Genomic DNA, 12,163 nt, shown 5'->3' with positions numbered 1-12,163 from the left:
CTTTTTCTAGTTATTTTCCTACCTGCCGGTTGCCGTTTGTGGGTGGTTGGTAACTGGCTATTTCCCGGGACTCTGTCCCACACCTGTGAAAGGATCAGAATTCAGCACATTCTGCCTATGGCTGATTATGACTATGTGATTTTCCCACAAGGTCCATGGAGCAGATTTTGGCTATATGCTGTTTGACCTATGGCCAAATACATTACAAGCAGCATCATTAAAATTGCCTGAAGTCACCCTACTGAGGGGTGATACACAGGTGCCGGCCGCACCTTCCACCCCCCCTAGTGATGCCACTGCCGGCACAGGCCATTTTTTTAGTTGCGATACGAACCTCAGGGGGCTGCACATCTGTATTGCAAGCAGGGGAAATACACACTATAAGATTATCTTTCCAATCCGAAATGAGTTTTTCTTGGTTTTTTTGGATGTCAATTTGTAAATTTTGAACACATGAACCCCCAATGAGTGTACCCTCTGTAATGTTCTCTACAATCCCTACAAGCGCATATCATCTGATGGTCTTCTCATAGCTGTGTGCTTCTATCACTGTCTTTTAGTTCCCTGGGGTCCTGGCATACTGCATGTCCAAATCTGCGGTGGATCAGCTGACCAGATGTGCAGCTCTCGGTAAGGCAGCCTCTCTGTACAGTGTGACTGACTGTGTGTGTACAGTGTGACTGACTGTGTGTGTACAGTGTGACTGACTGTGTGTGTACAGTGTGACTGACTGTGTGTGTACAGTGTGACTGACTGTGTGTGTACAGTGTGACTGACTGTGTGTGTACAGTGTGACTGACTGTGTGTGTACAGTGTGACTGACTGTGTGTGTGTACAGTGTGACTGACTGTGTGTGTGTACAGTGTGACTGACTGTGTGTGTACAGTGTGACTGACTGTGTGTGTGTACAGTGTGACTGACTGACTGTGTGTGTGTGTGTGTGTGTGTACAGTGTGATGGACTGTGAATGTGTATACAGTGTGATTGACTGTGCGTGTGTACAGTATGACTGTGTGTACAGTGTGACTGACTGACTGTGTGTGTGTGTACAGTGTGACTGACTGACTGTGTGTACACTGTGAGTGACTGCGCGCGACTACAGTATGAGTGACTGCGCGCGGCTACAGTGTGACGGACTGCGCGTGGCTACAGTGTGACGGACTGCTCGTGGCTACAGTGTGACGGACTGCGCGCGACTACAGTGTGAGTGACTGCGCGCGACTACAGTGTGACGGACTGCGCGTGGCTACAGTGTGACGGACTGCTCGTGGCTACAGTGTGACGGACTGCGCGTGACTACAGTGTGAGTGACTGCGCGCGACTACAGTGTGAGTGACTGCGCGTGGCTACAGTGTGACGGACTGCGCGTGGCTACAGTGTGACGGACTGCGCGTGGCTACAGTGTGACGGACTGCGCGTGGCTACAGTGTGACGGACTGCGCGCGGCTACAGTGTGACGGACTGCGCGCGGCTACAGTGTGACGGACTGCGCGCGGCTACAGTGTGACGGACTGCGCGCGGCTACAGTGTGACGGACTGCGCGCGGCTACAGTGTGACGGACTGCGCGCGGCTACAGTGTGACGGACTGCGCGCGGCTACAGTGTGACGGACTGTGTGTGTACAGTGTGACGGACTGTGTGTGTACAGTGTGACGGACTGTGTGTGTGTACAGTGTGACGGACTGTGTGTGTACAGTGTGACGGATGTGTGTGTGTACAGTGTGACGGACTGTGCGCGGCTACTGTGTGACGGACTGTGTGTGTGTGTACAGTGTGACGGGCTGTGTGTATACAGTGTGACGGGTTGTGCGTGTACTGCGAGTCCATGACTGTAATGTGTGCTATACTCTGCTGACACAATCCCTCTGTGTTTCTTCTTAGAGCTGGCAAGTAAGCAGGTTCGTGTAAATGCCGTCTGGTGAGTAACAGTAGGAAACCTAGTCATGGATTTATTCCTAGGGGGTCACAGTACAGAGGGTCCCCTTGTATAATATAGAGGGGCCCCTTGTATAATATAGAGGGGCCCCTTGTATAATATAGAGGGGCCCCTTGTATAATATAGAGGGGCCCCTTGTATAATATAGAGGGGCCCCTTGTATAATATAGAGGGGCCCCTTGTATAATATAGAGGGGCCCCTTAGTGTAGTATAGAGGGGCCCCATAGTGTGTATTTATTCAATGTTATGCCAAGTTTTGTCTCCCTGTACTGTTACTTTGTACGGCGCTGCGAGACACTTGTGGCGCCTCATAAATAAAATGATAATAATAATAATAATCAATCAAATAGGACATTTATACCGATGACTCTCTAGTTAGATATCGCTGATGTTTTTATGGAGGTGTGTTGTCAGTAAACTACTGAATGGCTGATGATGAACACAACAGCCGAGGTTACAACTTACAATAAATAGCGCATGAAATCAATAACCTCGTTTTACTGCTGTGAGTCCTGAAGCTTTGGTTCCACAGGAGAAACCCGAAGTTACCTGGGTCAGTGTTACGGCAATATGACTATTCTCACTGGCAATGTGTCAGTAGGAGTGCGAAGGATCCGCGCTGCTCAGGTGCAGTCAATGCTTCTGTAGGAGAACAAGGGCACATACTATAGATAGATATATATATATGTATATATGCTTGGCGACCATTGAATGATTTCTACAGCGCACGCAGATGTAACACACCTCTCTGGTGTCTCCCGTTAGCGAGCGCCCTGTCCGGGAACTGGGCGGGCAGCTGACATCCACTGACATCATGTGCGCATTTACATGGGAACACCCCCATGCCACCAACCTACGCCCCCTGCCCACACTGCTAGGAGTGAACAGGATGACAAGCAAGCAGATTGCCGTGCCCGCTCGCACCAAGCATCTGCACATGCGCAGAGGTAAAACATCGCACCCCTGTGCGGACATTTGGGGCAGCGATGTAATCAGAATCAGGACCAACTTAACATAACATTTACCAGGTGTATCAATAAGCCATTACCTGGGGCTTGTAAGGTAGAAATAAGGAGCTGCCGGTAACTCCCTCACCGCCCACTAACCCCTGAAACATCAATACACCGAAATAAGGAAAAAGTTTCAGAGATAAAAACCTGTAGAAAAAAACCTTGGATATTTTTCTGTGGGCGGGGAAATCACTGCAGGTGATCCAATCAGCTTCTCTCCCTCCAGGTGATCCAATCAGCTTCTCTCCCTCTGACAGCACACACATTACATCCTGTCTCACGCTCACAGAGCAGTTTCATTTTAAAACGTGCAATTTTGCAGATATTTCAGGTCAGAGAATCTTCCCCACAGGTGAATATGAGACCGTCACTTAGTTTCTGTCACTAGTGGCCGTAGGGGTTTCTCTGATCTCTAACTTCTGGTATCTCCTAACGTCATCACGGTGCTTCATACTGTATGGAAAAGGCAAACAGAACTCTGCCATTGTGATATGGGTGCGCCTTGTGTTTTCTTTAGCCATAGGCATCCGATCCTGTGTAGTAGTAAAATATAATTTAAATAACATGTCCTCATAAAAAAACAGCCATATGCAGTCGTATTTGTATTCTTAGTAAATTTCTCCCTAAGGGGGAAATTTACTAAGATGTGAAATACACTTCACAGGTCCTCTCACCCAGCCGAAACGTCGACCAGAGACCCCCTTGTGTGGTGTATTTTTTTGAGTCAAATCCGTTTGAGTGCAGTGTCTTCCACCCCCGTCTACATACCGTCCCTGACACAGCACCTCGGTCATTGTCCCTATTGTCTGTTCCTGGAGTGCTGGTGTTTCCCCCCCCCCCCCCACTATATATATATATATATATATATATATATATATATATATATATATATATATATATATATTTATATATATATATATATATATATATATCCCACTGAGCCTTTCACCGGTACACACCTCCAAAAGGACAGTGAGAACCATTTGCTGAACAAAAAACTGCAATTTGTGTGCGGGTTATAATTGATTTTATTGACAGATGATGTTCACTGAAAATATGTCTTATTAATGCAACCAATCCCATACTGGAGATAATCATATAGGAGGAACTCTCCAACCAGCTAAACCCTTAAAGCTATCTGGCTGCAAATTCACCGACATAAACTTCACAAGAAATAGCGAGTCCTGGATCCAGTATTGACTACTCGATGAGAGTCTTCCAATAAGAGTGTATCTATCTATTCCTGGTTGGGGATTTATCCCACATACGAGATTTGTGGAAATTGTTTCTAAAAAGTTCGCAAACCCCTGATGAAGTCCCTTGCAGGGACGAAACGCGTTGGCATCATCTGTTTGCTAATGTGAAAAACTTTTTATGATCTGGAATATTCACCACTGCCAAGTGGTTTTAACCCCTTCCCGACATTTGACGTACATTTACGTCATGGCCGGGATGTACTTCCCGACACATGGCGTAAATGTACGTCATGGCTTTAAACTGTCACCGCGTCTATAGACGCGGTGACAGTTTAAACATGTCTGATGTCCCTGCATGCCCAGGGGGGGCTGCGATGCCGCCCCCCCGTCGGCGATCGCTGTGATTGGCTGTTCAGTGTTAACAGCCAATTACAGCGTTTTCTGTGTCACCGGCGAATAACGTTCGCCGGTGACACAGGGATCGGTGGTGATTGGTGCTGTAAAGTACAGCACCAATCACCACGGGGTGTAAGGGTGACACTGGTGTCACCCCACCTCACCCCACCCGCCCCCAAAGGCCGTGATTGGTTAGACGGACCGATGAACCAATCACAGCCATGGAGGGTGATTTAAACTAACGGTGACTGCACTGCAGACGCCATTCCGGTCTGGAATTGCGTGCAGTGCGGTCACCGTGCCTATCTGCCGCGATATACTGACCTGATCCTTGCAAACACTTACCTGATCACTGCTTGTAGCGTTCCTGGATCTTGTTACTTCTTGTGACTTCCTGTGTTGTGCTGCTGCAGTGTGTTTGAGTTATAGATAGAGAGATAGAGAGAGATAGAGAGGGCTAGTGACAGAGAGTGCTATATTTTGTGCTGCTGCAGTGTGATAGAGTTATAGATAGAGAGATAGAGAGATATAGAGAGATAGAGAGATAGTGACAGATTGTGCTATATATTTTTTATATATATACAGCTGTACTGCGTGTGCAACTGACTGCTGCCCCCCCCTTTTGTGCTGATCAGTATAAATTAACTGATCAGCAACTTTTTGGGGGCGCAGGTTTTTTTTTATATATATACCTGTCAGTGCTGCTGCTGCAGTGTCATAGAGTGATAGATAGTGAGAGATAGAGAAGATAGTGATAGAAAGTGCTATATTTTGTGTCTGCTGCCCCCCTTTTGTGCACCCCCAGCAACTTTTTGGGGGTGCAGGGGTTATTTTTTATATATATAACTGTCAGTGCTGCTGCTGCAGTGTCATAGAGTGATAGATAGAGAGAGATAGAGAGAGATAGAGAGAGATAGTGACAGAGAGTGATAGAGAGTGCTATATTTTGTTTCTGCTGCCCCCCTTTTGTGCACCCCCAGCAACTTTTTGGGGGTGCAGGGGTTATTTTTTATATATATAACTGTCAGTGCTGCTGCTGCAGTGTCATAGAGTGATAGATAGTGATAGATAGTGAGAGATAGAGAGAGATAGTGACAGAGAGTGATAGAGAGTGCTATATTTTGTGTCTGCTGCCCCCCCCTTTTGTGCTGATCACTATATCTGAGGTGATCAGCAACTTTTTGGGGGTGCAGAGGTTTTTTTTATATTTATACCTGCCAGTTGCACCAAAGGTTGTGCACCTGCTGCCCCTCACTGGTAATCAGTGTCGCATCACTGATCACCTTTTTTTTTTTTTTTTGAGGGTGCTGTGGGGTCTTTTTTTAATTTTTTTTTGATCAAATTCCTGTTGCCTTTGAGTGCTGTTCAGTGACGGACGTTACTGACCAACATCTGTGCTCAATTTTTGGCGCAGGACCTTTTTTTTTTTTTTTGCACTACATACACACTACACACTACATACTACATTGAAATAAAGTTTGTACCCCCCCTACACTATACACGTGTTGAAACATTTCACTACCAGAAACATAAAAATAAAAATGGCATCCCAAATGTCATCCCAAATGTCATCCCAGTCATCCAGAAGAATGTATTCAGCGGAGGAGGCATATGCCATGCTTGCCTCTGACTCTGACACAGCCAGTGAGGCAAGCGGGGAATTTGAAGGATTCATCTTAAGCTCCTCTTCCTCCTCTAGTGATGAGGGACCCCCTCAAAGACGCCCCCGTAGAGCAGCTGAGACCCCCCCCCCAATAATTGATCTCGTATGGACCCCACCACCAGACAATTTTGAGCCCCAGGTTCCTGAGTTTTTGGCCATCCCAGGAATCCAATTTGATTCCACAGGTCTCAGAGAAATTGACTTTCAAATTATTTTTCTCTGATGATTTTATAAATTTAATGGTGGACCAAACTAATTTATATGCCCAGCAGTTTATTGCTCAAAACCCCACGTCATCATTTGCTAGGTGGACCCCTGTAGATGCAGTAGAGATGATGACGTTTTGGGGTCTGGTGTTTCATATGGGCATAGTAAAAAAGCCAGAAATTAGGAAATATTGGAGTACAGATGTTCTGTACAGCACCCCACTTTACCGTATGGCCATGACCCGGACTCGTTTTGAGTTAATCCTTAAATTTTTGCATTACAACGATAATGCACAGTGCCCACCCAGAGATGATCCCACCTTTGACCGGCTATTCAAAGTCAGGCCGGTCATTGATCACTTCAGTGCCAAATTTGAAGAGATGTACATCCCAGATAAATTCATTTGCATAGACGAGTCCCTTATACATTTTAAAGGAAGGGTTAAATTCCGCCAGTACCTTCCCAGTAAGAGGGCAAGGTATGGCATAAAAATGTATAAGCTGTGTGAAAGCACCTCAGGGTACACTCACAGGTTTAGGGTATATGAAGGGAAGGATTCAAGAATTGAACCGCCAGAATGCCCCCCCTCCCTCGTAGGTGTAAGTGGAAAAATTGTCTGGGATTTAGTGCACCCCTTCCTGGATAAAGGTTATCACCTCTATGTGGATAACTTTTACACCAGCATCCCCCTGTTTAAGGCCCTTGGTTCAAGAGGTACAGCAGCTTGCGGTACTGTGCGCAAGAACCAAAGAGGCCTCCCAAAAACGCACATTGCCCAAGTAATGAGAAGGGGTGAAAGCAGGGAAATATGCACCGAAAATATGTTGTTGGTCAAATATAAGGACAAGAGGGATGTCCTTATACTGACAACAATTCACGGAGACAGTACCACCTCCGTCCCTGTACGAGGTACCAGTACCCACACCTCAAAACCTAATTGTATCCTGGATTACAATAGGTACATGGGCGGAGTGGATCTTTCAGATCAGGTACTGAAGCCGTACAGTGCCCTGCGGAAAACAAAAATCTGGTACAAGAAGCTGGCCGTGTATATCATCCAGATGGCACTGTATAACGCTTACGTGCTATTCCGTTCTACCAGCCAGAGGGGGACATTTATGCACTTTCAAGAGGAAGTCATAAAGGGCCTAATATTTGGGAACCAGCAGGCAGAGGGCCCCAGTACTTCTAGTACTGGCCCCCGTATTGTACCAGGGCAGCATTTTCCTGATGAAATCCCCTCCACTGGAAAAAAGGGCAGGACACAAAAAAGGTGCAAAGTTTGCTATAAAAAGGGAATAAGAAAGCAAACTATTTTCCAGTGTGACACTTGCCCCGACAAACCCGGCCTATGTATAAAGGAGTGTTTTAAAATATACCACACATCTATGGATTATTAGGTTCATAATTTCACCGTGCTTCGGGGGTCTTGCTAATGCCACATAGCACCCACCATTCATTCCACCAGAATCTGAGCCGCAAAATCCAAAAATCACTCCTTCCCTTCTGAGTCCTGCCATGCACCCAACTGGTATTTTTTGGTCACATGTGAGGCATTGCCGTACTCGGGAGAAATTGGGGCACAGATTTTGGGGTGCTTTTTCTCCTTCATACCTTCTGAAAATGAAAAATTTTGAGCCATAACTGCATTTTTGTGTAAAAAAATGTAATTTTTCATTTTCACTGCCCAGTTGTATCAAAATTGGTGAAACCCCTGGGGGTTTGAAATGTACACTATACCCCTAGATGAATTCCCTGAGGGGTGTAGTTTGCAAAATGGGGTCATTTGTGGGGGGGTTCCACTGTATTGGTGCTTTGGGGGTCTTGCTAATGCGACATAGCACCCACCAACATTCCACCAGAATCTGTGCTGCAAAATCCAAATATCACTCCTTCCCTTCTGAGTCCTGCCATTTTTTGGTCACACATGAGGCATTGCCGTACTCGGGAGAAATTGGGGCACAGATTTTGGGGTGCTTTGTCTCCTTCATTCCTTGTGAAAATGAAAAATTTTGAGCCAGAACTGCATTTTTGTGTAAAAAATTTAATTTTTCATTTTCACTGCCCAGTTGTACCACAATTGGTGAAACCCCTGGGGGTTTAAAATGTACATTATACTCCTAGATGAATTCCCAGAGGGGTGTAGTTTGCAAAATGGGGTCACTTGTGGGGGGGTTCCACTGTATTGGTGCTTCGGGGGTCTTGCTAATGCGACATAGCACCCACCAAAATTCCACCAGAATCTGAGCAGCAAAATCCAAAAATCACTCCTTCCCTTCTGAGTCCTGCCATGCACCCAACTGGTATTTTTTGGTCACATGTGAGGCATTGCCGTACTCGGGAGAAATTGGGGCACAGATTTCGGGGTGCTTTTTCTCCTTCATACCTTATGAAAATGAAAAATTTTGAGCCAGAACTGCATTTTTGTGTAAAAAAATGTAATTTTTCATTTGCACAGCCCAGTTGTATCAAAATTGGTGAAACCCCTGGGGGTTTGAAATGTACACTATACCCCTAGATGAATTCCCTGAGGGGTGTTGTTTGCAAAATGGGGTCACTTGTGGGGGGGTTCCACTGTATTGGTGCTTTGGGGGTCTTGCTAATGCGACATAGCACCCACCAAAATTCCACCAGAATCTGTGCTGCAAAATCCAAATATCACTCCTTCCCTTCTGAGTCCTGCCATGCACCCAAATGGTATTTTTTGGTCACATGTGAGGCATTGCCATACTCGGGAGAAATTGGGGCACAGATTTTGGGGTGCTTTTTCTCCTTCATACCTTATGAAAATGAAAAATTTTGAGCCAGAACTGCATTTTTGTGTAAAAAATGTAATTTTTCATTTTCACTGCCCAGTTGTACCACAATTGGTGAAACCCCTGGGGGTTTGAAATGTACATTATACCCCTAGATGAATTCCCAGAGGGGTGTAGTTTGCAAAATGGGGTCACTTGTGGGGGGCTTCCACTGTATTGGTGCTTCGGGGGTCTTGCTAATGCGACATAGCACCCACCAAAATTCCACCAGAATCTGAGCTGCAAAATCCAAAAATCACTCCTTCCCTTCTGAGTCCTGCCATGCACCCAACTGGTATTTTTTGGTCACATGTGAGGCATTGCCATACTCGGGAGAAATTGGGGCACAGATTTTGGGGTGCTTTGTCTCCTTCATTCCTTGTGAAAATGAAAAATTTTGAGCCAGAACTGCATTTTTGTGTAAAAAATGTAATTTTTCATTTGCACATCCCAGTTGTATCAAAATTGGTGAAACCCCTGGGGGTTTGAAATGTACACTATACCCCTAGATGAATTCCCTGAGGGGTGTAGTTTGCAAAATGGGGTCACTTGTGGGGGGGTTCCACTGTAATGGTGCTTCGGGGGTCTTGCTAATGCAACATAGCACCCACCAACATTCCACCAGAATCTGAGCTGCAAAATCCAAAAATCACTCCTTCCCTTCTGAGTCCTGCCATGCACCCAAATGGTATTTTTTGGTCACATGTGAGGCATTGCCGTACTCGGGAGAAATTGGGGCACAGATTTTGGGGTGCTTTGTCTCCTTCATTCCTTGTGAAAATGAAAAATTTTGAGCCAGAACTGCATTTTTGTGTAAAAAAATTAATTTTTTATTTTTACTGCCCAGTTGTACCACAATTGGTAAAACCCCTGGGGGTTTGAAATGTACACTATACCCCTAGATGAATTCCCTGAGGGGTGTAGTTTGCAAAATGGGGTCACTTGTGGGGGGGTTCCTAACTTTTAGCATCTTATGGTGCCTAGAAACCTACATGGTGCCTAAAAAATAATCTCATAAAAAGGAGGCTCCAAAATCAAGTAGGTGCTCCTTCTATTATGAAGCCTGTGGTTTGGTCAACGTGCACACTAGGGCCACATATAGGATATTTATGAAAACAAAAGAATTGGGGGAATCAATTTTTAGTCACATTTCTCTAGTAAAATCTACTGTGTTCCTTAGAAAAATGTATTAAAATTGCAAATCTGCAAAAAAAATGAAATTTTGAAATTTCACCTACACTTTGTTTTAATTCCTGTGAAACACCTAAAGGGTTAACAAACTTCCAAAATGCTGTTTTGAATACTGTGAGGGGTGCAGTTTTTGAAATGGCATCATTTATGGGGGTGTCTCACATACAAGTCCCTCAAAGTCACATCAGAACTGAACTTTGAAAATTTGCTATTCATATTGTAAACCTCCTAGTGTCCAAAAAAATTAAAAGGAAGTTGAAATAATGATGGAAACATAAAGTAGACATATGGTCTATGTTAGTTATTAACTATTTTGAGTGGTATGATTATTTGTCTCACAAGCAGAAAATTTAACATTTTGCAAATTGCTAAATTTTCCATTTTTTTACGACATTTTGGTATTTTTCACAAAAAAACACAGACTGTATCGACCCAAATTTACCACTAATTTGAAGTACAATGTGTCACGAGAAAACAATCTCAAAATCACTGGGATAAGTAAAAGCAAAAAAAAGTTATCCCCACTTAAGTGATACATGTCAGATTTGAAAAAAAGGGCTCGGTCAGGAAGGCAAAAACTGGCTGCGTCAGGAAGGGGTTAAAGACTTTTTAATAAATATTTACAAAGTTTTGGACTTTACCTTTATCCATGTTACAATTCAACAAAGGCTAATAGAGACCCAGTACTTAAAGGCCTAAAAAAGGGCGCCAACTTACAACTGCTATCCATATTCTTCTTTCCCCCATCCAACAGGGGTTCTTGTAAGTACAGCAGCCAGAGTATAATATCAAACAAATAAGTGGCGCGAAACAAGAGTCTGTTATATATATATATATATAAAATCGTTTTTTTGGGATATGGAGCGCTGACACCTGCTTTTAGTTAGTCCTTTTCAGGGCTATAATGCTCTCCAGATAGCAAAAAATGTTAGTGCACTTGTCCTTTTTTTTCTCTTGGACCGCTGCTCCCCACTGCAAAAGGGCCCTATCCAAAGGCACCTGATGGATTCTGGGAAAAAAAGAGGGAACAGGGGGGCGCCCAATAGTGCAATATCGTTTTATTTTTAAAAAGACACAAATATAAAATCACATAGTCACTCTATGTACAAGACTCGTACCGAGTTATACGTCTGGAGTGGGCTGGTTACCACTAGTTTCAAACCATTTCCACTGGCAAAATCAGCATACACAACGTCTCCGCTACAGACTGGTTAAACTTGCAGAGGTCCCATGAGTTTAACCAGTCTGTAGCGGAGACGTTGTGTATGCTGATTTTGCCAGTGGAAACCAGCCCACTCCAGACGTATAACTGGGTACGAGTCTTGTACATAGAGTGACTATGTGATTTTATATTTGTGTCTTTTTAAAAATAAAACGATATTGCACTATTGGGCGCCCCCCTGTTCCCTCTTTTTTCCTCTCTCTATATATATATATATATATATATATATATATATAAACACAAAATTCCCAGATTTGCGCTAATTCCACAATTCTACAGTTGGTCGCTTATAACACTTAGCCTCCTACTATATATATACAAAACTGGAAATACTGCATAGTCTCCTTCAGTCACTGATGGAAAGTTCAGCAGTAGAGATGCATTGGCGCAGTTAAGTGCGAGGTTGGCATTTGCTGCCAGCCCTCCCTGTCACCCTATTCAATGCAGCAGGGGCTCGCTGCTCCTCCTACTGGCGAATTTTAACCTCTGTAGCGAATGCCGCAGGGAGCAGAGGCTGCCCCCCCCCCCCGGGAATGCTGGCACAGG

General features: G+C 44.6%; 2 protein-coding genes across 3 annotated transcripts in view; one reads left to right on the top strand and one right to left on the bottom strand.

Annotated features, from left to right (window-relative positions):
• Positions 1-12,163, bottom strand: part of LOC146019740 (uncharacterized) — a 781,584-nt gene that overhangs the window by 96,640 nt on the left and 672,781 nt on the right. The gene's annotated exons all lie outside the window — the stretch shown is intronic.
• LOC146019745 (3-oxoacyl-[acyl-carrier-protein] reductase FabG-like) overlaps positions 1-12,163 on the top strand; it is a 68,985-nt gene that overhangs the window by 42,885 nt on the left and 13,937 nt on the right. The window contains exons 5-6 of the mRNA XM_083152272.1: positions 561-630; positions 1,882-1,918. Of these exons, the coding sequence (XP_083008398.1) occupies positions 561-630; positions 1,882-1,918 (107 nt within the window). The remainder of the gene's footprint in view (positions 1-560; positions 631-1,881; positions 1,919-12,163) is intronic.

Source organism: Crinia signifera, chromosome 7 (assembly GCF_055691185.1).
Source record: "Crinia signifera chromosome 7, ASM5569118v1, whole genome shotgun sequence".
In the NCBI taxonomy this organism is placed as follows: domain Eukaryota; kingdom Metazoa; phylum Chordata; class Amphibia; order Anura; family Myobatrachidae; genus Crinia; species Crinia signifera.
Note: the sequence above shows the minus strand (reverse complement) of the source record. Positions and strands in the feature narration are given on the sequence as shown.